The sequence below is a fragment of the Prinia subflava genome, chromosome 1 (assembly GCF_021018805.1).
Source record: "Prinia subflava isolate CZ2003 ecotype Zambia chromosome 1, Cam_Psub_1.2, whole genome shotgun sequence".
Taxonomy (NCBI): Eukaryota; Metazoa; Chordata; class Aves; order Passeriformes; family Cisticolidae; genus Prinia; species Prinia subflava.
Window position 1 is genome coordinate 59,875,025 of NC_086247.1, and position 27,399 is coordinate 59,902,423.

Sequence of the window (27,399 nt, forward strand, 5' to 3'; positions counted from 1 at the left end):
TAGAAACACAAACTGTTTGAAAAGAAGTGCAGATAAATTTTGCAGGATTGTTTGTTTTCTTAAATGAACAGATAGGTTCTGCTGTTTCAAACATGCTTTGAGATCAGTTTTTGGTATTAGACTGTGTACTTCATTGTCCCTATTCAATAATACAGCTTAGTACTCCTAAATATATTATTTCATATGGTAAATTTTTATTTTCCTACTTTTGAATGGGAGAGTTGAACAGCAGTTGTGACAGTTCTTTTCACAGCAAGGAACAGGACAGAATTTAAATAACTGTCTTTAATAACAGGTGGCATTATAAGAAATTTTATAAAAATGATGTTGTATGGACTGTCATCTCCCCAGTAACCTTACTGTTAGTTTCATTTGTAGCATAACTTAAGAATTCTATGGTGTTATCAAGAGCCAAAGACATAATGGCAAATGACATCTACAGAGCGGGGAGATAAAAAATAATAGTAAAAGACTACATAGTGAAAATTGGTTGTCTGGTTGACATTTCAGTGTACATTTTATATCTGAAAGCTTGGTTGTGTCTTCTATTTTCTTGGCTTAACTAGGTTTAGATTGAGTTTTATGTACTTTTTGGCCTGATTCAAAGTGTGTAAATGTATACAAATTAAATGCTATTTATCCTGCATGTGCTATGATTAAAACTGATGAAGCAAAGTTGTATGCTTCCCTCTGCTGTTTTGCTCCAGGGAAAGAAAGAAAAGATTTCTTAAATAATTCTTATGATATGTTTCTGATTTCTGGTATCACAGGGTAACAAAGCAGAACATGGTTTCATGTCAGGCTTTGTAATAATTTAAGTGATTACATCTGGCAGTGTTTCTGTTCATTAATATGATCCCGTGCCACCTGTTAAGACAGGCATAAATAAAATTAAAACATTGAATAATAATAATAATAGCTATGCAAACACAATGTATGTTGCAAGAAATCATGGTGAGTGGACAGATAGTATGTAAAAGAATTGTTTCCTGGGGAAATTGAAAAGTCATTAAAAGTAGTGTAGAAATAGAAGTAGTACAATATTAGTAATCATACATCCTACACAGTGATTTTGTATTATGATTTCATGGGGCTTGGAAGTATGTTTAATCAAGAGATTTAAATAAAGGAAGATACTGTGGGAAGGTCATGCAGGAGAGCAGAATATAGGGGTTAAAGAAAGGCAACAGAAGGCTAAAACACTCAACATTTCATGCAAGGCTAGTAAAAATTAATCGGAACTGAACCTAGTCTTACAAACTTCCAGCTGTTGTTACCCTTAAATGGTTAGATATAAATTTAAAGGAGAAAAGGAGGAAAAACAGTTGCATTTGTTCAGATAGGATTATCAAATATTTCTTTCTAAAGGAAAAAGAGAAGTACTGTGTAAGTGTAAAAACTTACATTACTACAGTTAGGTGTTTAAATACAGCTTTTTAAATATAGTTACACTTTTTCTTTTTTGTGCTCCCCTCTCTGGCAGGGTCAGCAGTTCCCTGCTATACTCACAGATTCCAGTCTTGCTAGCCAAAGTGGAACGGGATCACAGCAAGTCATACTGGTGAGCCATACACCCCATTCAGAACCTGCAAACTCTGATGAAATAACATATCAGGTAGATACTATACATTTCTGTATCTTTTGTGGTAGAGGACTTTTTTTTAATTAAAATACTGGTACAATTTCTTTTTATCTTGAATCATGAAGGCTGATGTCATTCCCAAATAGGAGTATTGGGAAGAGGTTCTCTGTGACTTTCTAGTCACCAGATTGTTTTAAGTTTCGAATTAAAAACCATTTTCTTATATATACATGCACATGAAAAAGAAATGTAATTAATAGCGTGTTTCTTTCTACAAATCACATAATTGTGTGCTCAACACAGACTACTCAAAAAATTTCCAAGTAAATTGGTATTTAGCAAATAAAAATATTAAATTTTGGAGTTGTAGGGAAAATATATTTTTCCATTCTCTTTCTGTATCCAAGTTGTTTTAGTGATGGTGCAACATAAAGTCCTTGCAACTTCTTACACCTTTGAATCATAATCGAAACTCCTCCATAAGTAATACAGTTTTGGTATTAGAAAAAGTGGTTCAGACTTCTTTTCCTGAAGGCAGAATGAATGTTTTCAACCAGCCTGGTAGGGCAAACTCTAAAAAGGAGAAATGGGAGAGGCAGATGGTGACTTTATTTGTTGCTTTCTGTGTTATTGTACTTACTATTCTTCTGTGTCTATGAAGTTGAATTCGGTAATAAAAAAGAATTTGGTATTAAATTTTCTGAAGAAAATAGTTTTTCCAGGCAGTTCACACTAATTAAAACAAAACAATAATGCAGCACACCACCATCCAATTCTATCAATTTTTCATTGTGTTTCAGTACTTCTGGAGGTAGAGCTTTATTTCCTTATGAAAATAGAATCACCAATAAAGAAGTTAAACAAATAGAAAATATTCTTCTCCTCCACAAAATCAGAGATAATTTTTTTTCTGTCTGAAATGCTTTTGGCTTTGAATTTTGTTTGGTGGGAAATTGAGGATCATCCGAGATGTTCAGGACCATAAAACTGAATGTAGAACAATATAGATACACACACATTCTATTTACGATGTGTAAGGTCAATTTGATCATAGTTATTAATGTTGTTTTCTTAAAATGCATACGTGTGTCATTCTTTAGAGCAATGAAATAGAAGTTCACATTTACGTATAACTGAGTTCTTTTGTGTCTCTATGTTGCTTGCAGATGTTCTCCAAAATTCTGTCATGCTGAGGTTGATTTTGAAAAATAAACCAATGTGGATGTGCTTATGAAATTACCTGATAGTGTATTTGTAAATCGTTACAGGTGACAGAAGTTTCCCCTAATGTTACTAAAAGCAGTCAAGCAGAAAAAGAAACTCGTGGGCACCAGTGTTTTGAGTGTAGCCAAACCTTTTATTCCATCACCATGCTGACACACCACTGCAAAGAGGTTCATGGCAAGGAGCGAATACACGTGTGCCACATCTGCAATAAGGCCTTCAAGCGGGCAACACATCTCAAGGTATTTGGTAATAACAGTTGATTGTTCTCCTAACTCCCTTTGTTTTGGACTTTCTGTGATACTAACAAAAGGTACCTATTAGCCCTTTGTCTTTGCTTTCCCTTTACAGTGTGACAGGTGTGCATCTGAGAGAGGGAGTCTAAGTGATAATGTATGCACGGATAGAGAGCTCTCTTCTGGAGCATGGAGAGGATTTTAATGCATATATTGACTACAGAAAGAAAAATGCTAATGCCTGTCATGCAAGTAGTAGTGTCAGGAAAAGATTTCACTTACCTTATTTGCATAGGAATATCATCAGTGCTAATCCTGATTTCCAGATAATCTTTTGGTATCCCAGGAAGTTTCCTGCTTTACAGTCCTACCATTTCATTTGTAGATGCTCTGTCATGTGAGTACAAATGATAGAGGAAGCGTTTGTTTTAAAATGTCCTTATATTTTTGCTGTTGTCTAGTGATATTTTCTCTGTTTTCTCTGGATTATGAACAACCTAATACTTCCAAGTCTTTTAAAAAAATTAGTGGTGTACCTAAGTTCTTAATTGGATTATAGAATGGTCCTGTTAGGAATACTGGGCTGTACTAGACAATTGCTTTGTTCAGACCAGTATCTTACCTCTGAGAGATACTTGAGGGAAGTAATTTGATGAAAAGCTTTAAGAAAAGATAAGTTGCCCAGAATTTTGCCAGCTTCCTAGAATTTATAGCAAGAAATTTTTGGAGCCAAAGGCAGTGTATTTATATTCATTTATATTATCTTTGTATTTATATTTGCTTTTAGGAGAGCTCTTCAATAGCTCTTCCTTTCCTTTTGATAGAATATTTTAATGAAATATACTCTCATTGTGAAGTTCATCCCCTTGGAGTGATCATGTCTGTCAACTGGACTATTGGAAACTACTGTAAAATGTGTTGTTGTGAAACTCTTAACCTCTGAGTTAGAAGAAATTTTCTAGGAAAAAAAAAACCAAAAAGGGTCTTGATACTTGTTGTCTTTGAGTAATGATAACAAATTCCAAAAATCAGTCTCTCTTCAGCTTGTTTTCTTAGAACTGGGCCCAGGTTAAAGATATGACAAGATAACTTCTTACCCTAGTATGTCCCTCGGATCATTATCCATAACTCATTTTTCAGGGAGGCAGCAATTGAAGTTGCAGTAAGAAGTTCAAGGACAGTCACAAGAGACTTCAGGGCCTTGGGACAACTTGTTAAGGGATCAGAAGCACGAGTGATCCCCTCCTCTATCCTTCCAGGGGTGACGTAGGAAGAGCTGGCGGATCAATAACTGTCTCTGAGACTGGCATCACCAGCAGAATTTAGGAGTTTTAGATCATGAATTGGTTTACACAGCAGCAGGCCTGCTGCAGATGGGTTACTTTTGTCTCAAAGGGGGAAAAAGATCTTTGCTGAGGAGTTAGCAGGGCTTGTTGAGAGAGATCATCTAAACTAGATTTGTAGGGAGCAAGGGATAAAACCAGACTTGCTGGAGATAAACTTGAGGGCAGCACGCCAGTGTTTGAGGGCTTGTGTGCCAGCAAGGCCCTTCAAGCACCACCCCAATGTGCTGAGTGCACTGTAGCACATTTGAAATGTCCCTGTGCTGGTGCATGCAGCAGTGTAGCCATCTTGGTGGAGGCAGGGGAAATGGTCAGGGACCTGCTACACCACTTAGACATGCACAGGTTGTCTATAAGACTGAATGGGATCCACCCAAGGGTACCAAGGGACCTATCAGAAGAGCTTGCCAAGCCATTTTCAATCACTTATGATGAGCAGTGCTGGCTAACCAGGGCAGTCCCAGTTGACTGGATGTTAGCACCTGTGATGCCCTGGAAGGCTGTAAGTAGGACCTGGGAAACTACAGGCCTTTTAGCCTGATCTCAGGGCCAGGAAAGGTTATGGAGCAGCTCATCTCGAGCACCATCATGTGGCACATGCAGGACAAGCGGGAGACCAGGCACAGTCAGTATAGGTTAATGAAAAGCAGGTCCTGCTTGAGTAATATGATTTCCCATGACAAAGTGACTTGCTCAGTGAAGAAGGGAAAGGCTGTAAATGTTGTCTACCTGGACTTCAGCAAAGCCTTTGATTCTGCCTTCCACAGCATTCTCCTGGAGAAACCAACTACCATGGCTTGGATGGGTTCACTTGCTGCTGCAAAAATTTGGCTGTATGTCCAGGCTCAGAGCGATGGTGAATGGAATGACATCCAGCTGATGGCTTGTCCCAGGTGGTGTTCCCCAGGGCTCAGTACTGGGACCAGTTCTATTCAATATCTTAATCAGTGATCTGGACAAGAGGATCCAAGAGGATTGAGTGCACTCTCAGTCGTTTTGTAGACAACACCAAGTTGGGTAGGAGTGTTGATTTGCTGGAGGGCAGGAAGGCTCTGCAGAGGGATGTGAGCAGGCTGGATCAATGGTGTGAGACCAATCAATGTGGGACCAATTGTGTGACTTTGAGGTTCAACAAGGCCAAGTGCTGGGTCCTGCCCCTGGGTCACAACAACCCCAGGCAGTCCCACTGGATGGGGGCAGAGTGGCTGGGAAGCTGCTGGTGGAAAAGGACCTGGGAGTGCTGGTTGACAGTGGCTGAACATGAGCCAGTGTGTGCCCAGGGGGCCAAGGAGCAATGGTGACCTGGCCTGGATCAGCAGTGGTGTGGCCAGCAGGAGCAGACATAAAGACTGTCCTTCTTTACTTTACAGCTGACAAGGCTGCACCTCAAATTCTGTGTTCAGCTTTGGACCCTCAGTTCAAGAAGGACAATGAGGTTCTGGAGTGTGTCCAGAGAAGGGCAGTGGAGCTGGTGAAAGATGCAGAGCACAAGTCTTAGGAGGAGCAGTTGAGGGAAGTTGGGGTTGTTTAGCCTGGAGAAAAGGAGCCTGGGGGTCACTTAACACTCTCTACAACTATCTGAAAGGAGGTTGTGGCTAGGTGGGGGTTAGCTTCCTCTGCTGGGTAATGAGCTATAGGACAAGAGGAAATTACCTCATTTGTGTTAGGGAAGGTTTGGGTTGCAAATTAGGGAAAATTTCTTCACTGAAAGTCTTGTCAGGCACTGGCACAGCCTGTAAAGGGAAGCTGTCAAGTCAGTCACCAGCTCTGAAGGTATTTAGAAGATGAGTAGAAGGGGCACTGTGTTCAGTGTCTTAGCAGGCTTAGTTTAGTGGTAGACTTTTCAGTGCTGGTTAATGGTTGGCTTTGATCTCAAAGGTCTTAAAGACCAGTTTCATTTATCACTGGACCATCATGTAATAAACCGAATTCCACCCCTCATCAGACTCTTTTCTTTATCAAGGTGTTAATAGCAGCCTTTAATGGCAAATTCAAAGATAAATGTTGGGGTTTGGCTTAGGATTTTGGGGAGTTCAGTGATCTATTACTCATGGTCTTCATTTTATACTGATAGAATTCTGGAGATCACCAAAAATATTAAGGGCATTACCAAACTTCAGGCTTTTCAGTAAAATCCAGTAAGAGGTAAGGGTATCAGTGTTTAGATGCCAGTACTTAACTGTGTATGTTTTTTCCGAAGATGTCAGTACCAGCAGTTTCACAATTATCCACAAGAAAATCCTCTTTAGAGATCATGTACAAACACCTCCACCACCCACTCCACCCCCAGTGTTAAGTCTTTTCAGTGCAGTGACTTCAGTTCCCCTTCTGATGTGGGTTACTGTCTTGTTTTACAGCTTCAGAGAGGAGAATCTTAAAATGTGCACAGTGACTAAACTGCCTGATTTCATATGCATATGTACTGGAACTATCTGGAAGTTGACTATTGATAGTAAATAAGGCACAGATGTGATTCCAAGATGAAAGGAAAAAGACCTTATCTTACTAAAACAATGGAATGAAACAAACTTTTATTGCCACACTTTCTGAGGTGGTTACAATTAATGTTTCAGGACTGATGGGGTATAACAGTGGCATACTCTAATGCATGAGCCATTTCAAAGATGGTTTCCTGGTCTTTTCTTCTAATGAGATAATGCTTGTTTGCATCCCCAAGATAATTACTCTCTGAAGAGTATAAGAATTACACAGGTTATAAAACATCACATGAGCAATCAGTGAAATATTATGTCTATAAAGAGATGAATGCACTTCAGAATGTTGCATTTCCATGAACTATTTTCAAAAATATATTTATTTTACAGGGAGAGTATAAAAGGTTCACAGATTAGTGGAACAGAATTGCATCACAAACTGTTTCTTCAGGAAAAGTTGACAAAGTTTTACAGGGCTATCTGGATGATATGTTGTTTGCTTTCAAGCAGAAGATGGGTTGGGGGTTGTTGGGATTTGGAGGTTTGGTTTTGTTTGGTTTTTTGTTTGGGTTTTGTGGTGGAAGAAAGAAGCAACTGGTTTCAGATAATTTTTCTGAAGTAGGTCATAGTATGCTTCCACAATTTCAGTGCTTGAGGGGGTAATGAACAAGATAAAACCAAAAGATTTTGTTTATTTCCATCTAAGCAAGGGTTTACAGATGGCTGATTTTTCTCAGAAGACCTTATATTATTTCCCTATAATACTTTATTATTATAATTACTGTGATAATGATATTCTTCCATGTAACTGTCTCGCTGATTTTCCAGTGTAAACAAACTCTGCAGACACAGTTTGCTTCAGTTCGTGGAGTGAGGAATAGGACTTCATAGACATCAAGAAGGCTTATTGTTTAGGTATAGTAAAGCCTAATTAATAGTTTAGTTTGTAATAAAATAGACTAGAAAAGAATATCCACACACATTTTAGAAAGTGGACAAGTATTTGCAGTACTGTTTCACAGACACTTCTTGATTAGATTTTTTAATTATATTTTTTTATTTATTTTCTTTTGTAAATTGAATTTTATCTTGATATTAATAAATAAATCATGAAAAAATTAATAGATAACATAAGATACACTTCTAAGTCTGAAAAACATCTTGGCCCAGCATCAGTGTATTAAAAACACTGAAATTAGAACTGTTACTGATGCTTTTTCACAAAGATAAAACATACTGCTATCTTACCATTAAGAACCTTAGTGATTTTATTTTCTGGTGGTTTTTTCAGTTAAGAGTTCATTGTGAAGTGGTTCTGTTTGCATCATGCCATCGTGCAGCTGTGTGTGTATGTTGTGATAGTTGCCTCTTTGAGGCCTGTACAGTTTGACAGTGTCAGGTGCTGAGGAATACCCACACATCAGACAAGGAGGGAGATGGATGCTGTAGAGGAGAGGGGAAAAAATCCTATGTTAGCTTACAATACACAGTTGTCAAAATACCTCTTTGTAGATGAACAGAGCATTTAAAGAACTCTAGTTTGGTTTTCTCTATTTTATTTTACTTTAGATAATTAGTAAAGGGACTAATATATGCCAGTAAAGAAAGACATACAGTTATTGATGGAGTATTTCAGAAGTGTAAAGATACCAATGGTTAGAGAGAGTTGATACACAAAAGTAATCTCTCATTTAAAAGAAAAAAACAAATGCAGGCTTCCATTTTCTTCCAGCTTGTCTGCTGATGACTAAGATCCTCTGCTTTTGTCTTCAAGGTGTGAATGTATTTTTATTCAGTTACGTACTGAAGTATTTTTAAATGGTCTGAAACTTTTTTTGTTTTCCTATGCTGGCTTAGGAACACATGCAAACCCATCAGGGTGGACCTTCACTGAGTTCCCAGAAGCCTAGAGTGTTTAAGTGTGATACCTGTGAAAAAGCTTTCGCTAAGCCAAGTCAGCTGGAGAGACACAGTCGCATCCACACAGGTGACACCAGAAATGATTTTTATCTTGAGACGTTTTCTTATGAATATCTAGGTGTTCTGTTTGGAACCCTTGCTTATGCTTTCAGCTAACTGCTTTTCAATATCAACTTAAGCTTAAAAAAACAAGTAAATTTCTTACCTCAAATTTTTGCAAATTAAAAGGAGGAACAGCAAACTCGAAAACTTATGTGCTCCTCTAAGCTGATCTATATTTTGGGACTGGCAGTACTGCAGTGATAATGTGAGTGCATGAGCTCAATGACATACAATGTGTTAGAAGTTGTAGTCTTCAGTGTTGAAGCAGAAGTCTGGTTTTGCAAAGTAGGTATTTTTAAATTTTAAAATATTTTTAAGTTAATATGTTCTTGTGTTTATAGTTTGAAATCGGAAGTGTTCTGGCATAATTGGAATGATAATCCTCTTTTTGTGAGATATGGGAATCACTGGTTGCTGTTGGCATAGGAGGCCACAAGTCCCATGTATAATTACCAGGACACTTTTTTTATTAACATATTTGACTTTTTAGTTTCTTAAAGGTATCAGCTTTTTTAATTCTAGTACATTGCTTTATCTGTATTATTCTGCTTGATGTAAAAAGGTGATGGTTTCCTTGAGTACAGAAAAGTCAAATAGGTAAATAGGGTTTTTTTTGTGCCTCTGTTAAATAACTTACCTCTGTGATAAATTTGATAGGAAAGATAATATCAGTGATTTAGTACTTATGTAACCATTTTGACATTTAATTTCAAATTTTTGCCAACAATTTGGAGCTATAGCACTGTTTGGAGAAAATCTGAAGGAAAATTATGATGTCTATTTCATTTCTAGATATCTTGATAATTTTTACCTAATTCCAAACTGTATTTCAATCTTAAAAGGAAAAATTATGAAATATGTTTTTGTTTCTTATAAAGGGGAACGGCCATTTCAGTGTACACTGTGTGAAAAGGCTTTTAACCAGAAGAGCGCTCTTAAAGTCCACATGAAAAGGCACACAGGAGAGAGACCTTATAAATGTGATTACTGTGCAATGGGATTCACCCAGAAAAGCAATATGAAACTGCATATGAAACGGGCTCATGGTTACACTGGTACGTAGCATGGGGGTAGTACTGCTGAGGGAGGAATCCGTGTGTTTTGTTCGGAGAGCTCAGAGCACTTCCCTTAAGTTATGGAGGAATCAAGCACTAATAGCCAAGGACTGCAGTTGATGAGCTGATAGTTGCACATGCAACCCAAAAATCAGGTTGAAACAGCAATTTATTGCTTTTTATGGTTCTTTGGTTTTTTTATGTAGAGCTCTGTTACAGAAATACAGAGTTGAAAAATTATTCCAGGAAAGCAGTATATTGTATTAGAGTTTTCTAAATTTTTTTTCAAGACCATCTAATGAATTTACAGTATCTGAAGTAATTATATAATACCGTTCTCATCATGATTCCTTTATTCTCAAGTGCTGTATTTGCATTTTTCTTACACCAAGTCATACTCACTTGCCTTTTTCTCTTGTACCTTGGTAGGTCCTGTACAAGAGCCTGCGAGTCACCAAGAACAAGAAGGGGAAGACATCAGTCGTGCTCTGAATTTAGAAGAAGTGGTACAAGAATCTTCAAATGAATGGCAAAGTATAGGCAATGTTTTTCGATAACACCTTGAAATTTGAAAGGTAAAAATGTTTCTGGCACTCGAACTTTGCAGTTAAAGCTTCAACCATTGAAGATACTAACATATAATAATAAATTAGAGGTTTTTTTAATTATTTACAAAAGTTACCTAAAAGATTAATTCTTTTTTTGTAAACTTGTAGAAGAATATTGGGAAAACTTCATTAAATCTGTGCTAAGTTGTCTGTGAATCAATGAACTCAGGTAATAATGTATACAGTTTCATCTTTGAATTCACAGCCAGTATAGCTATTTAAAAATAAACTGGAACTTTATATCAGAATAGAATGATTCACATTTTTAATGGAGATAAAGAATAACTTCACAGGAAAATCATGAAACTGTCAGTCAACTATTTTTTTTATGTGTTTAAAGAAATAATTGAGATTGGAAACGAAGTGTTGCAGTTGATGATGCATGCAGTATAAAATAGTGGAGTTTTGGCCTTGTTTTTTTTTTTCTTACAAAGCACAGGGAAAGGCTGTATTTCTTTTGAAAGCTTTCTTTTTTAGTGCATTTTGAGAATTTGTTAAAAAAAATAAAATACTGCCAGCTCATGGCTTTTCTTGAGTTAAACTCTTGAGAGGGAGCATGTTCGTTTTCATTCCAACCACAGAGGCAGATAGATGTTAGTTTTTACAGTAAAAATCTTGACATTTTGGACTTGGCAATAATTACTTAAAAAGAATCCAAATGAGAAAAGGTTCCAGTAAAAGCCTCTGTTGTTGTTTGCTGTACTGGGTCAGCAGGTCCATATCTCAGTATCTGTGGAAAACAGCCATATACTAAATCTGTAAGGTAAACTAGTTCCATTTTGTGGTAGCAGTGAGAAATTTAGATGCACACTAGGTCACCTATACTATACAATGTTCCCCAGTGCTGTAAACAGTTCTCATTTTGATTCTGTAATCTGTAAATTCCTTATTATTTTCTTTGTGGATTTTGGAAATATGTTACATTTATTTGTTGTTTAAGTCGTTGTTTCAGCAAAACTACCTAGCTGACTGAGTATTGCTTTCAAAGGTGCCACTTGTTAAGTATATTCATAGCAAAGAAACACTGGAGTAAAAGCATCGTTGTCTTTTAGACATTCCAAAGACAGAAGCTGTTTTCTTATTTTTGCCTTGTTCTTTTGAATTTTATTTATGTTACATATATATAGATATATATATATGTGTGCTTATATATGTGTATATATATATTTAAAGTTTATGAGCCTCTGTGTGGCCGTCAGTATATTTTGTAAATATTAATCCCAGTTGCAAGTAGTTCATCTGTTCAGTTGCCACAAGTACTTCTAGATCAGTGGTTGATATGTTGTACTATAATACAGACCTGGACTTTATTTACTTTCTAAAAGGTAATTGTTCTCAGATCCAAAAAGCTCTTTTCTGTAAATATTGTCTATACTCTATCTATGATACAAACTAGTTATTTCAGATCGCTGAAGCAAGAAATGTCTGTTGGTTTTAATAGGGCATCTCTAAATTCTTTTGTGAACTGTTCAGCATATGTATATAAGTAATACAGTTGGTGACATGAAAATAACACTTTTGTTATGTGGAATATTTAATTGAAAAACATGCTAAATAATATTACTTTTTTCCAAGTTCTGTTTCGTGTATTTTTTAAGCATACGATTCTGGATTCTAGGGAATTGGAAAAACTCTGTTTACAGAAGTGCGTGTTTGAATATTAGATGTAAAGAATAAAGTCCTTCCAGCAGTGCCTTCCCTTCCAGGCAGCCTGTCAGTGTTCTGGCTGTTTAAGAAAGATATTATATTTTACAGTTGTCTGGCCTCATGGCATAGTATGCTGTTTTATCTGTAATAATATATCAAAATGGGCTGTGTCGCATGTACCATGTAAGAAATCTTTTCCTTCTTATTTCAGGGAATATTGTATAAATGCACAGAGGGCTTGGAACTAGGTGATCTTTAAGGTCCCTTCCAACCCAGACCATTTAATGATTCTGTGATTCTTGGTACACACAACCTAAAAGATGATCTCATGAGTAAAAAGATGGCATTTTTAAAGGGTCACTTCTGAAAGTGTTATGCCTTTGTTAGAGGCAGTGATTCTGTAGCAAGTCTTGGAAGTGTTAAATAAACAATGTGAGTTATGGAGTCAGCAGACATTTTTCCTGAATTCAATTTGCTACTCCTCCAGCACTTGGAAATCGTATCAGCTACAGTAATAGACGTAAAAAATTTCTTTTTAACATTGTATTTGATTTGCTTCCCTGCATCCTCTTCCCCCCCTTGAACTTCAAGTGTCTTGACAGAGTTTTTTACAACCTTGGTAAGATTGATTTAGAGCTTTTCAGAGCAGTGTATGTGTTGATGTTCAGAACAAATACAGACGCAGTAACCAATATGTTGATATTTTCAAAAACAGTGTTAAAGCAGATGCACTGTTTAATGAAGCAGAAGAGCTCTTGTTCTGAGGAATGCTTGAAGTGCCATGTTGTACAGTGGGTAAGTGAGCAGTGCTAGGGACAGCCTCTGTTCTTTCTGGTTTAATGCCACGAGTAGGTTTGTGCTAGCCTTGGGGTTTTTGGCTCGTGCCTGCTCACAATTTCTTTTGGTTTATGTCCATTCCTTCAGTACATTAAATTACAAACTCCTGGTATTGGTTGTGCATTCTTGTTTCAGGAAAAATCCTTTGCTTACAAATCAAATGCTATTTAAACTGCTGGTTTTCATCAAAAGTACTAGTATGTAACTAAAAGAATAAATTTCAGGCTAAGTTTTAATCTCTTTTGTTGGTAAAACAATGCTTTCAAGTACTGTACCTATTCCACTGAAGGAAGTAAATCCAAAAAAGCCACTTTGATCCTCTGAGAGAGATGACTGAGGGGAAAAAAGAGGAATGAAGGCAAGGAAGAAGTTTTGGTTAAATTCTGTTACTCTACAGTGCAGTATTTTGAAAGATGTATTTCTCCAGGTTTTTTATCTTAAATATTCTTTCACATTTTTGAGGGCTGTTTGCACCACAGTTGCTCATGAGAAGGGGGCTGGTTTTTATTGCCTGTTCATAGACATTTTATGCCTTGCAATATCCCTCTGGCCTGTAGCTGTCACTCTGTAGACACTGGCATTCCATAATTCTTGTGTTCTTTTGTCCATCTTCTGGGCCATGCAATGTCACTGGAAGCCTGTGTGCAGGGTCTGAACTTAATTCATAAACTCTGGGGGAGGGGAAAGGGGGAAATAAACCAAACAGACCTAAGTGTGTATATATATGTATTAATATATATATATCCTTTTCCTTTGTAAAAAACAAAACTGGCCCAAGTTTCATTTCAAGTTGATTACTTTATTTCAATAGTGACTATTTTTAAAAGCTGTGTTCCTATAAGAACAATACGTTTTCAAATTAAATCAACTATTACGTTGCAGAGTATACATCTGAATGAAGCTACAATAGAAAAATACACATAGCAACCAACAAAGGTAATAGATGTAATATGTGTGTGTCTGCTTAATAATTTTGGCAGTTTTGTTTTCTTTAGTCTCTATGTATTTTCTATCATCTCATCTTCCATTGCTTCATATTAATGGACACTGATTTAAATCTACAATAGATTTAGATGTGAAATGCAATTAAGATATATATTTATAGGTAACTTTTACTGGGCACTTATTAGGAATGCTGTTTCAACCTACGAAGCACTAACTGTGGTCTACAGTGCATAGGCTAAAACTAAAAAAATAAAATAATTAATCAGACATTTAGATGACAGTTTGAAGAAATGGTAGTTTAAGTAATAAAACAGTGCAATTCAGAAGAGCCTTTTATTTCCCTAAGTGTGGTTGGAAAAACCATCTCCACACATTTGTTTTAGTAATTTGTGAACAATTCATATCTAAATCTAACTAAGCTATAATTTATTTCTACGAGGCAACTACAATACAACAGTTAAATGTTCACAGTAGTTTACTATGAGTTTGCTTTGGTGCACTGCCTTTCACAGGCATGCAGGTGTTACTCAGGCAAAAGATGAGCTAAACAAATACAACACTGCTGCAATACCAAGAGAAAGAGCTGGAATTCTAACGTGAGATGTGCAGGACTATCTGAGATACCAATACTGAAGGGCTTTCTTTCAGAAATTAGACTTTTTTTGTTTATATGCTTATTTACTTATTCTACTGCAAAGTTAATGGTGTTGCAGCAGAGTTTATGTGAAGCACCGGTGACATCCAGTGGTCACGTGTGCAGTCTTAGATGTTTCTCTGGGAATATCCCTTGTTTTGTAACTTTAGTCTAACTCAAATTTGAAATCCTCTTTCTCTCCCTCATCTACTCTTTATTCTAATGGTTTGGATGCAATCAGCAATTCATGGTATGGAAAGAATTTCCTTATTGCTATTGCTCCACATCGTATTGATTCTTCAACATCTGCCCCCTCCCACACTTCACATACCTTAAACTCCCAATGTTTGATAAACCTTTCCATGACTGCCTAATCCTGTTATGAAAATAGATTATTCTGTGAGTGAGAGAAGGAAGATTAAAACAAAACAAAACAAAAAAAACAAAAAGAAAATTTGGATAAACAGTCCTTACAACTTCTGCACATGTTGGGTTTTTGGGGTTTTTAACAGCAGTATCTCAAAAACTCATTAACAGCAGTGCTCAGTATCCAAGACATTATAGCTCTTTATTTGTAATTCTGATGTTCACTAAAACCAGAAGAGTTGAGCTTAAATTAGGTGCTTGGGAGAAATAAAGGAGTCCAGCATACAGTTAGGGCATCCTGAAGAACAGGTAAAGTCAGAGATCTTGTTACTTCACATAAAATAAGGAAAACATCTAGCAAAGCTACTTTTGTGTTCCTTTCATTCAACTGTTGCTCAGGGATTGCCAATAGAAGTTTGTCATCTACTGCATGCAGAACCTAATTGGCATTAAGTAATGGATTGCATCTATCTAGGCAATGTGGCAGCTGTTACTAATTGTAAGGCAGTTATATTATGAAGCAGAGTACAGGATCCTTGGATGGCCTCTTGGAGCTTCAGCGCCTAGCAATGGGGGAACCAGACCGCGATCCAGGTCGGGACCCAGAGCCTCCCTGTGGAGGGAAGAACAGAGTTGCATTAATTAGAAATTGTTACATGTTTGGGGCTGTGCCTTGAAGAACATCAATCCCTTGTAAGTATGACAGAATTTTAAATACTATCTAACAAAAATAGCCTGCAGTTGCCTCTAGTATATCACTAAATATTACTGGGATTTTCACTTCAAAAAGAAGATTGATTTTCATTGACTATATAAAGAAATGGTAATTAATGCTGTAAAAAATGGGTCTAAATCAAATGGGCCTGAATAAAACTTGTATCAAAGTTTCAGAAATTATAATGGCTGAGAAAAGGTTATCTAAAAAGTAAAAGTGGTGTATGTATCTCTCAGATATTTATATATAAATCTGAGCTAAAATAGCTATGATGAGTATGCAAAAAAAGAATGTTAGTTTTCATCAATGAGATGAAATCTCATCATGAGAGATCATCAATGCGTATTTTCAGATGCTGAAATGATGAAATTTTACAAATAATGTCAGTATATAGCCATGAAATAGTTGATGTACCTGAACCCCATTAAAACTACCAATTGCACAGTGTGAAAATAAGACTTAAAATGTGTTTGATTTTTACCTGGCCCTCTGAAGAGATCATTCCTTTTCCTAAATTGCAACATAAGAATTCCTATTACTTCCCTGAAGTTTTTGTACTGTCACTTGGTTCTGCATATATTTGGAAAAAAACTGTACAATGGGAGATATAAAACCTAAACTGTTTAAGAGACAAGAATGTGGTTTTTACTGCAAAGGAAGGCACTGTTGCATCTCCTGTTGCAGAGGGGAATAATAAGAGTCTGGAATGATCAGCTCTGCTAAGAATCTCAGACCTTCTGGCTTGAAGTTGACTGCTGATGGCATCTTCATGTGCAAATAGTGCACTGGGTGATTTGTTATGACTGAATTCACTGCCTTCATTGCCTCAGAGGGAAAATAGAGTCTTCCTTAAGGTATCTGCCAGTGGATATAGTGTGCTTTTCATGCGCCCGTTTGCTGACATAGGATGTGAAAAATCCTCACAACTGACCCTTTTGTCCTGTTCTGTTTTCATTAATTGCCTGTGTTGTTGTGGCTGTGCTGTGTCTTGAAATGGGGAATTGAACCAGACTAAAGATAATCTGACCAAATGTTTATTTCTAATGTGACAATTTACTATTTTGCCCCACTTTGTAGTTTCATAACTTGCAATACTGACATATTGTAGGAGTTCTCGCACCTGGAGTGGGAACAAGCAGGGACTGCTGGAGTTGTTACTGCATCCAAATACATGTCCAGTGCTGCCCTGTGCTACCCTTCTGCAATTTATTGGTTCTCTTTCATTTTCACTCTCTTAAATAATTTAGCAGCAATGAGCTCTGTCACCTCATTTGTCTTATGTGATCCAGATCATTTTTGCATTCAGTAACAGCACTGATCCTGGTGCAGGTCTTTGTGGGACATTGTGGACTTACCTTCTTTCCTGGTAGCCACTAACTGCGTATTTTTACGTTTGTGTCCTATCATGTAAGTACTCCCTAATCCACAAAATAACCTTTTGGTTTACCCATGCAAATCTAATTCTGTCAGAAGCTTTAAGGAAATATGATTGTTTCAAACATGGCAGGTTCTGGAGAGGTTGGGCTTCTCTTTTTCCCAGTTCAATTTTTTTGTACTTAAAGTTCAGTTGTACTTTACCAGTTTAAAGATTCTGGAAAGAGTGCCCTGGCCCTCATGATAGGATCCCTTGTGTCCCTTATGAGCAGATTTATGCTCATAGAATTTTCCGCTTCCATATCCTGGTTTGTGTGCTTCACCACCCTGCAAAGAAAGATTTTAATGCATATTGCAAATTATCACATTCAAATTATCATATGCTTGTTGTAGTCTTTATTTGTGATCACTGAAATGTAAACTCAGATGAGGAATTTGGAGGTTCTTGCAATAAAGCAAACTTTTATGTAATAAACAAGGATGAAGGAAAATGTTAGGAAATTATCTGAATAGATTAAAATCTGAGGGAAGCATCAATCTGTAAAAAATGAATTAATATTCAAAAATTAAATACTCAGAACAATAACCCGTATGACAAAATTTAAACTGTTTTAATTTCATGAGTTCTTAAGATGTCAAACACATCAGCTAATATGTGGTGTTCTGATAGTGAAAGAAATGCTTAATGGCTTGAAGGCTTTGATATTTTGTCTTAAAATGCCAGTAATTTACATGCCATCTCATGTAAAATCAAACCTGTGGTAGAGAAGTAGAATTTAATTAGTTGTGAGAGAACTGTGGGAAGAACTTGTCTAGGATTTGCTTAGGCAGATCACTTCTAACTGACAGGAAAGGTGGGACAGAAAGGTTAGTGACAGCATTAGTTTTGCAGACTGTGTGAAAGCAGTTGCAAAAGGGGAATAAACACCCATCTTGTCCCAGCCCTCCCTCCCATTTTGATCCATCCCAGGAGAAGAAAAATGCACCACATGGGTCTTCCAGGAGCCTTTAAAGGAAAAGAGCTTTGCCATGCAGTGGATTTTGCTCCCTTTGTGCTGAAGCAAAAGAAATTATTGCTGCAAGGGCTGTCAAATTGCAGGATAAGAGCAAGCAACACAATTACCATCTTAAAGTGCTGTGGAAGGAGAAAGGAAAGTGGAACAGGAAAAGCAAAATCACAAACTTGAGACAAGGCAAAATTATCACGTTGCTGCAGCAGCTTGAGGCAAAGGAGCAAGATATGCTTTGGCCTGGTAAATAAAAGGGCTGTTATTGAAAGCACATTTGTCACCTACCCAGCTAAATCTGGTGAGGGATAATCCTCTTCCCTGTACATGGAAGAAATAGAAACAATGACATGATGATCACTATGGAACACAGCATCTGGGTCTGCCATACACAGAAGAAGATGAAAAGACAGCCAAGATTATGAAATAACAGCCAGATAATGAGGCAGGCAGGAGTTGAGAACAGCAGTCTGTGCAGTCATTTCATGAAGCAAAAAAAGGCAAAATTCCTAGAACTGACTTCACTAGCCATGGTTTGTCAGTATTATGTACTTCAAAAGCCCTCTGAGCTGAGTAAATGGGAGGACAGCTCCTGCTTGGTGAGGCTTGTTTGAAAGCATTGTCTATTGTTAGTTCATTACGTAAAGCAGTCACACCATAAATTGAATATAGAAATCCCTGCAAGGGGCTTCAATTAGTCATGCATGAAGTCAGGAAGTGTGTGAGGAAGAGAACCATGGCTTCTGTCTTAGGCTCTTGCTTTAAATTGTTCCCAGTGATACCTGTAAACCTTTATTTAGTGCCATAAGAGACAGTGAATCAGGCTTGCAGTTGAATTAGTGTGAATTAGCCCATCAGTGCCTTGAGTCCCTGAAACTCCTTACCTTTGCTTGCATTGGGGGAGGTGTACGGGGTGAGACCTAAAAACCAACACAAAAGGGTTCTCAGATGAAGGCAAAAATAAGTGTCAGAAATCGTCAGGCCTTTTGCCCATTGTCCATGAGCTAAAAATGGTAATTGCATTGAGAAGCTCCTCTGCTATATTAGGCTTGCCTGGAATACACTGGATTTATGTCTATCTTGAAACAGTAATAATTACTGAATATTGCCAGTCTCAAAGACAAGAGGACAAAACCTGTCTGTGGTGAAGCTGTATAACTGACATGGTTAGCATTTGACTATGCTGATGGAGGTTTACATGCCTTTTTGGTAGCATTTCAGTATTGTTTGTCTTCTAGATAAAAATATATATTTGTATTTAAATGGCATGATGAGCTCAAAAGGCACAGTACAATTTGAGGCTCAAAATAAAGGCTAATGATTAGGGAGTGTTTAGTGATGGATTCTAAAGAAAAAAATTAATTTTGGTGCATAAGAGGAGGGGACACTTACAATGTTCTTGAAGAAGTGGACTACTGGGTTGTCATCAACAGGCCGGCCATGCTGAGATCTCGGGGGGATGGAGCCGACGTGGCTGACCCTGGCTGCATGTATGTCCTGAAAAGCAGAACAGGCGTGTTGTCCAGTCAGCTGGGAAGGACAGCTTATCAGCCAGGGCATGAAGAGTCATTTTCGGGAGTGAAGACAAATATGCTTTGGAAACTTACAGAGATTGCCCTCTACAGTTGTCAGTGCTGTGAAATGGCAAGTTCACAGTATATATATGCACATATGTTGTGCATATATATGGATGCATGTGTTCTTGTTAGCCCAGTGTGGAATTAAACCTCTTATTGGAAAGTTCAGGTAACAGAAACTTTGCAATTTTCCTTAAATAGGATATTTTTTTAAAGTAGGATCATAGACTGTGATTTTAGAAAATAAACCAAAATGGAAAAAACCCTTTAAACTATGTTGGATCATTCTGCATTGGAAAGCAGGAATAGATAGTGTATCATTTTTAGTTCCTAAAGACTACATAACACTCATGAGCTGCAAGAGCAATGTTTTTTTAGAATGAGGGAATCAAGTGAGGGTGACAATTTCTATTTCAGCAGGGCTTTCTATTTTCAATAGAACTTCCTGAGCAATAGTCCAATTGAAGTCAGATATGTGGTTTATGATGTTGCTCTCCATTAGGAAAAAAATAACCAATGCAGAGAAGTTTGGCTGGTTTTTATCAGGGTTTTTTGGTTTTGCATGCTGATGATATGTGGACACTTAACTGTTTTTAAAGCAGAAAGACAGGAATTTTGGATCTGTGAAATCTTTCGTGTCAGGTAGTCAGTCCTGCTTATATTTCTGCAGTAGTTTCTACTTGGTCGCTAGTTCCAGTGTTGCCAAAATAGAGCACCAATAGTGTTTAGAGCACTTCAGCCATGGTTTTGTCTTGTTAATCTACATTCAAATCACCATCATTCAAAGGTTTGAAACCTGCTGACTGCCTTGTCTTTAGGATAAATACCATGGTATTACAATCTGATGGGCTATGGATTGCCACAGAAATGGAGAGAAATTGGGATAATAAGGTTTTAGAATCTAGATAGGGTTGAATTTTTTGATTTTGGCACTCTGATCAATTATTTGGTACTAATAACTTGGCTTATTGGAAAGGTTATTGTACTGTAAATACAAAGTCTCTTCTGCCTGCAGTGCCAAATGTCATCACAGGCTTCAATCGTCTCCCCTTTTAATGTGTATGAAGCAGTAGCAAATCTGAAGTAATTTTTAATGACTGTTCTGGGTGAGTTTCCTGGTGTTCAAAATAAAGTGCTTTCCATTCATACTGTCATCAGCAAACTTCATCTGTCTTCAGAACCTTTGATATTATTCTTTATTTATGACAGGTAATTTACATGTTTCCCTTCAGTTGATTGTTGAAACTAATTTTTCACCTCTGGTTTGTTCTTTCAGTTTTTGGACTCCTAAGGACAGAACACAAAATCCAGTTGTGTTTTTCAGACACTGCTTATGTTTATGTAATAACTGATGTCTAGGTGTTAAAAGGTAAATTCTAATGGATTTGAAATTAAGAGAAAATAAATCTGACTTACGCTGCTATGATGGGCTACTGAGATGGTGTGATATAAGTGCACTTTTTTGAATTAAATCAGTTTAACAGTTACCATATGTTTCATTAATGCATTCAGATCATCCCTATTTACCTTTAAATATGTTTTGAGTGCTTGGCTTTAAATAATATTCTTGTTAAAATCTAATAGGAATAGAGAAGAGCAGCTGTGTTTTAGGAAGGATGTCATTCACTTCTTACTTCTTTGTCTTACTAGTCTCTTTTGCCCAGGGGTTGCAGTGAGTTCTCCCCACACCTCTTGCCATGTTGTTTGGAATATGGCATACTTGGCTTCCATATCTGTATCCATAACTATACATATCCATATGTATTTTGAAATGTATTTGCCAAGTATGAGCGTGAATTCAGAGCCCTTGGGTATTGGTGATAAAGTTTAAAATGAAGGTGCCTCTTGTTTGTGCCCTTAAAGAAATTTTAAACATACAATAATTCTTCAGTAACCGAACAGAAGAACGCTCACCTTTTCCTGTTCCCAGTTAACATTAGTGCAATGTTTGACGTCAGTTAAGGATCTCAACTAAGTCAACTTTGCTGCACATTCAAAAAAAGCCAAAAAGAACCCTAAAGCTGAATGATCTTAATAAAAAGATTTGCCAGTACTCGTAATTTAAGCAGTAACTGGGAGATCTGATGACGCAAACATACTTTGCAACTTCACTGTGAAATCAGTGGTTTTAAGGATTAATAATCTAATTAAGAATTCTTAAAAATGTACATAAAACAGCCTGTAAGTTATCCTGTAAAGGCAATTTTTTTTTTAAAACACTTTGTGGTTCTTTCTGGTGATGTGCAGGAAAGTTGCATTGTTTTACTCGGTCACCTACCTTGGTAGTATGGTGGTATGTTGGCCACTAAGACAAAGGGAAAAAAAAAAGAGAGTAACTGTAAATGCAGTGCAAGGAAAACATGCAGGTATTTTTAAGTTTCACCATTAGCTATACGTTGGAATTGCATTCTCTGTGTTAGCCATGTACTTTCACATCAGAATAATTACATTTACTGGCACAACCTGTATTAGTACCTTGTAAGAGCTGTTAATAAAAAAAATTAAAATTGCCACTTCTCTAACAATATGGGCTCCATTTGGGGTTTTGTGCAAGGTTATTACATTTCTAATTGACCTGAAGATACCAAAGTTTGTGTTTGTGTGAGGTTGTGTATATATTCATATATATATGTATATATATATGCATGCTTTTCAGTGTTGTGCAACAACTGGCTTTGGGTATAAAATGGATAAAAACTACAGTTAAGCAGTTACAGGGTTTGGTTTTTTTTTTTCAGTCATGAAATCCCATGAAATCCATCCCTGACTTTCTTGCTATAAACAGGATGTGTCAGATCTAGCACTTCAGATGCATTAGGGGGGACTTTTAAATACATATTACAATTTCTCTGAGGGCTCTCATCCTGCACAAGAGGATTGCTTACAGCTGAAGATTCTATATGCATGTAAATAGCCCTAATTCCTCATCAGTCTGTGATAATGCATTTGTGACAATAACAGTATTAAAATACTTTTGGAGTACGTGAATTTACAGCTTTTTACAGTTGCTTTCGGTATCACTATTGTGTGCTTTTGTTGCATACTCTAGGATGTGAGATGAAAATCTAAAGTACATCCCTGGCAAAATCCATACATATGAAATATGGAAATAGCTGATGTAAAATGCAGTCAAACCAGGTAAAGATGGAAAACAACAGGCTTTTTCATGGGTTCAATGGATTCCATGGTTTCCCAATGGCTTTTCTTCACAAGATACCTAACGAGTTGCTGTGCATGAATTTAAAAGATATCATACAAAATCCACACATTTCAAATTCACATAGACATGAAAATTGCATTTAGATTGCCTTAGAAAACCAAACTGTTCCACAGCCTGTAGGTTGTCCATAATGCTTAACCACCCCCACTAAGTCATTTGGAACTGTACTGATAGACTAAAATTATCCTTTAAGAATAATTATTTCGTGATGAACACTGTTCTGTTCTGTGGGAAGAAAAAACTGAAAGTTCAACAGGCAGTTTGTAAGCCACTCAGCTGATTTTGTGTTAGTTCCTGAAATGGACTCTGAATCCAAACTCTAATGAAATTCCCCTCCAGGCTCAAACTGAGGTAGTCAGTATGGTTTCTACATATGTGTGCCAAACAGGAATTCGATGCATCCTTTCAGTAAATATATACGCATTCTTTTTCTTAATTTAATAACATGGAAATCTTTGATACACTTTTAACAAGAAATCTCACAAGCACTTGAATACATAAATTGCTCCATCTTGAGATTTGGAGTGGCTTTGTGTCCTTGGGGTTTTGTGTTCCTGGGCATGGCTGACACTTAGAACCTTCCAGTGGTGCTACCCCGGCTCTCACTAGGCAGTGACAGAATAGCTGTCATATGGGATGTGTTTTTCCATGCTTATTCCAAGAGTAATGTAACTTCTGTGAGCATGCACTGCTAATTCAGAGCGTGTGGTACTGGTGCTGTTGGTTCCTTCTTCACATACAACCCAGTTTGCTCTTGGTGGCAGTGTTTGTCCCAGGCTGTTCTCAACTTGCTGATCTGTTACCAAAAGCAATGGGAATGCTGATGTCTTCTCCACTAGCTGATCTGGTGATGACATTATAGTTAATTACCTAATTCAGCAGGCTTTTTTAATCCCTTTAGGAAGGATGAGCCACACATCCTTATAATGGTACTGTTAATTTTTACTAATGTGGAGGTTAAGACAGAAATTAAATTACATGCTCAAAGGTATAGAGGAGAATTGGCAGGAAGAGTGATGTAAAATGCAGAAGATCTGCCCTTCAGGGTTGTGCTGAGATCAATCTTTGTATAGAAACAGACAATGAACAGAAAGAGGAAGAATTCTTAGCAGAATGACAGGACTAACACACGTGGCAGTAAAGAGTAGAGATGACTGAAAAGTGAGACACAAAAGGGAGAAGAAGGAAACAATGCAGAACACTGCCCAGTCAAGAGAGGTGCCAATCAATATTCCAGAACCACATTTCTGCATGTTACCCCTTAATGCCTTGATGATTAGTGTTCATAAATTAACAGGTAAAAGAATTACTGGGGAAAAAGGAAGAATGGGGGCAGTTTTCCAGGAACGTTCTAGTGTAGGATTGGACTCAAACGAGAGACCAGTGCCATCATACCTTCTGGGTGTTTTCCCTGTGTCCAATTAATTCCATTGTTGTGACACTTGATAAATGGTTTCAGAAGCAAAACTCAGTGCTTTAATTTGACTTAGCTTTTTTGAAGCATTTTTTCTGCCTAGCATGAATAATTTTATTCAAATATTCTTCATGATAGAAGTTCCTTATCTGCTTGGGCATAGTCTCTGATGCATACTCAGTATTGTTCTGTTATTTTATCAAGTTAGTATCAATGACATAAACAGAACTTCATTGAAATGGTCCATGGTTTGGGTGGGGGTTTTCTTGACTGGTTTTTGTTTGGATTTTGTTTGAGAATAATCACTCCAGAAAAAAAAAAAAAAAAAAAAAAGGCAGACCTGGGCAAGATATGGAAGGCATCCTGCACTGGTATTCACCATGATCATTTCTACTGATCACCTGTGTATCTGGTGGAGATGCATCTGTTTCTTGGTGCTGCTACAGCAAAATAATGTAACATTTTGGGTATGGCCATTGGTAAGAAAGCAGAAATTGATACAATTTTTAGATGTCCTGTTCTCTAGTGCTTTCATATAGTCATGAAAGTAATGCAGTAAGCAAGATGGGAATTATTTGGAAAACAAAGCTATAAAAACCAGGTGTACACCATCACTTTACAGCTGCTGGCCAGAAAATGTTACTGCAGCCTTGATTTCTGGAAATCTCAGATTGTATGCACTCTTCCACCCACAAAATATTTGATCAGTTCTGATCTTTGAAGGATTGGTCCAATTCTATTTCTTTTCTGCCTTTAATAGGTAAGCAAGTGACAAGCTAAACTCTCATACAGCTTGTTAAAAGCACTATTGCCTGTCTCTGCATAACTTGTAGACAAAGTGTAATAGCATGGAGAGTTTACTATTATGAAATGTTTAGACATAGCATGGTTAATAGCTTATTTCCTTGAAAGAAGTACCATGGTAAAATTTCCAATAATATTGTTAATATAAAGTGGGGAAGGTGGACCACTCCAAACCTGAGGCTTGTACATTTTCCAAGGCACATTAATTTTATGATGTATCAGAAATTTAGAAGTAGATGCATCATAAGCAAAAGGGGGGAAGAGAGCTAAGGCTCATCTTGGGTCTGCAGCAGTAATTTGTGCTTTACCAGAATTTTTAAATTGATTTGTAAAACATTCAATAAAATCACCTGCCAGTGGACGATTTCTCGTGCAGTTAAGAAATGAAACCAAGTAACTTGGGTGTGTAATGTGTAACTGAACGTCTAATTGGAAATCATTTCAGGAACACTGTGAGATATTTTGCATCAGTACAAAAGGTCAAAGCCAGCAATTGTCACTAATGCTATATGATGATTGAGGTACAAAACAAGGTCAGGGAAAAAAACATAACTTCTGCTCTGGTTTTCTATCTGGCAGCATTTATCATTGTGTAATCTGAAAACAGCTGAAGGTTGGAAAGTGCTAAGGATAATGCAGTTCTTCATTTGCAAGGATAGAAAAAACCAATATAGCAGATTTTAATAGAAATCAATTTCTTACTTATCAAACTGGCTCATCTGCAGAGAAATAAACAGATTAAATTGTTTTCAAGCAGAGAAAATCCTTGTGCTAAATTTTTAATAACTCTCTTTGGCCATCTGTGTGTATATTTTGGGGTCCCTGCCTGGCCCTCACACTTCTTTACCAAACCGCCCCGGCTCTGATATATGGTTTTAAAATTAAATCCAGACCTTACTCTCAGCTGGGCTGTGGGGCCATGCAGGTGAACAAAAGAGGAATGGCTGAGAACAGCTGAGGCCAGTTCCCACCAAAAGATCCCAAAGCTGCCATCACTTCCCCATTCAGCAGCTCTGCCATCAGGCCCAGGCAAAGGGCACCACAAGCTTTGAATTTCACCAAATGCTCAGAAGAATCCTTGGAGCTCTTCTGTAGACCTTACATGCTCTTCTGCATGCAACTTCCACATACTGCTGTGATTATTGTAGCAGTGGATTGAAGACTCTAGAAATAGTCAAGCAAAGACTGAACTGAAATGTCTTGTGAGAAGCTTAATGAAAGGGGGAAACCTGTTGCTGTGGAGTGATTAGAAACAGAGATCCTTCAAATGCTTCAGCTGATTAATTTGTATTTTAGCCTGAACATGTTACTAAGACATTTATGAATGTAAGAGGCACGGGACCATATCAAAAACAGTAAAAGCAGCAAAGCACACAGGCATTCTCTCCAGTCATGGTCTCCTCTTTAACTTGTAATACAAATCAGCAAGCCCCACATACCTTTGTCCCATTTCTTTGGGACAAACTTTGGAACAAACTTTGCCATGCAGCTGATGTCAGGTGAACACAAAACATCACTAATACTGTACCAAAATTTAGTGCTTGCACTTCAGAGTACCACTTAAAGAGCATTTAACTGAGTCCAGTTCCCAAATTCCTCTAGTAGCTTGTAATAATTACTTCAAGCAGTAACTTCCTTGAAAATGCAAGTTCCAGTGCATTAAATATTGTGTTAATTATTAGGCACAAATACCATGATTATGGTCATACATGTGTTAAATGAATATGTCAAAATCCCATGAAATGTTGGCTTCTAGGCCTTTCACTTCTCCCATGGTATAAGTACTCACCAGTTGGTATTTCCTTGTTTTGTACAGGTGATATTTTTTAAACCAGGCAGATCTAATGTACTCTGAGGTTCTGCCACTGCACAAGCTAAATGAGCTTCAGACCAGGAGTTACGTGACTTTAATTCATTTTTAGGTATTCATCATTCATTACTACATGCTACAAACAAGAGGCCAGATTCAGTTCCTATTATCTTTAAGTGACAACAGCAGATTCAGGAGCTTTGGTTATTCAAAGCCCCCCTTTCCTTCCAGAAGGAAACCTCTCTATTCCCTGGTCCAATGCTCTGTTCTAACTGAATTTTGCAGAAGGACACACAGTATCTTAGTGAACTAAAACCTGTCACATAGAAATAGTTTGTTGCAACTTCTGTTAATGGATTAAAGCACTTAAATTAAATCATTAGTACACTGGTTTTTGTGATGTAAACAGTTTAATGAATACATAAAGCACATAAAAAGCAAAAGATTAAAACAAAATTACTGTTACAACCACCATAAACTCTATCATTTTTTTACAAGCATACTGCTTGCCCAGCAGGTTTTACAAAACAGTGTATCACAAGCA

At 37.1% G+C, this 27,399-nt stretch overlaps 2 protein-coding genes across 15 annotated transcripts in view; one reads left to right on the top strand and one right to left on the bottom strand.

Moving 5' to 3' along the window:
• Positions 1-12,079, top strand: part of ZNF236 (zinc finger protein 236) — an 80,373-nt gene extending 68,294 nt beyond the window's left edge. For 3 of the 4 annotated variants that reach the window (XM_063397604.1, XM_063397614.1, XM_063397625.1), the window contains 5 exons: positions 1,484-1,615; positions 2,851-3,048; positions 8,678-8,807; positions 9,721-9,897; positions 10,327-12,079. In XM_063397604.1, the coding sequence (XP_063253674.1) occupies positions 1,484-1,615; positions 2,851-3,048; positions 8,678-8,807; positions 9,721-9,897; positions 10,327-10,454 (765 nt within the window). In that variant the 3' untranslated portion in view covers positions 10,455-12,079. Of the gene's footprint in view, positions 1-1,483; positions 1,616-2,850; positions 3,049-7,648; positions 7,736-8,677; positions 8,812-9,720; positions 9,898-10,326 lie in introns of those variants that run through there. The other variant, XM_063397636.1, reaches the window with a different exon arrangement.
• The window catches only part of MBP (myelin basic protein), a 112,022-nt gene continuing 95,539 nt past the window's right edge, over positions 10,917-27,399 (bottom strand). For 4 of the 11 annotated variants that reach the window (XM_063397715.1, XM_063397647.1, XM_063397660.1 and 1 more), the window contains exons 5-10: positions 21,886-21,912; positions 19,423-19,527; positions 18,915-18,950; positions 18,319-18,351; positions 17,228-17,350; positions 10,917-15,547 (exon numbers count right to left, since the gene is read on the bottom strand). In XM_063397715.1, the coding sequence (XP_063253785.1) occupies positions 15,491-15,547; positions 17,228-17,350; positions 18,319-18,351; positions 18,915-18,950; positions 19,423-19,527; positions 21,886-21,912 (381 nt within the window). In that variant the 3' untranslated portion in view covers positions 10,917-15,490. The remainder of the gene's footprint in view (positions 15,548-17,227; positions 17,351-18,318; positions 18,352-18,914; positions 18,951-19,422; positions 19,528-21,885; positions 21,913-27,399) is intronic. The other 7 variants (XM_063397673.1, XM_063397663.1, XM_063397661.1 and 4 more) reach the window with 7 other exon arrangements.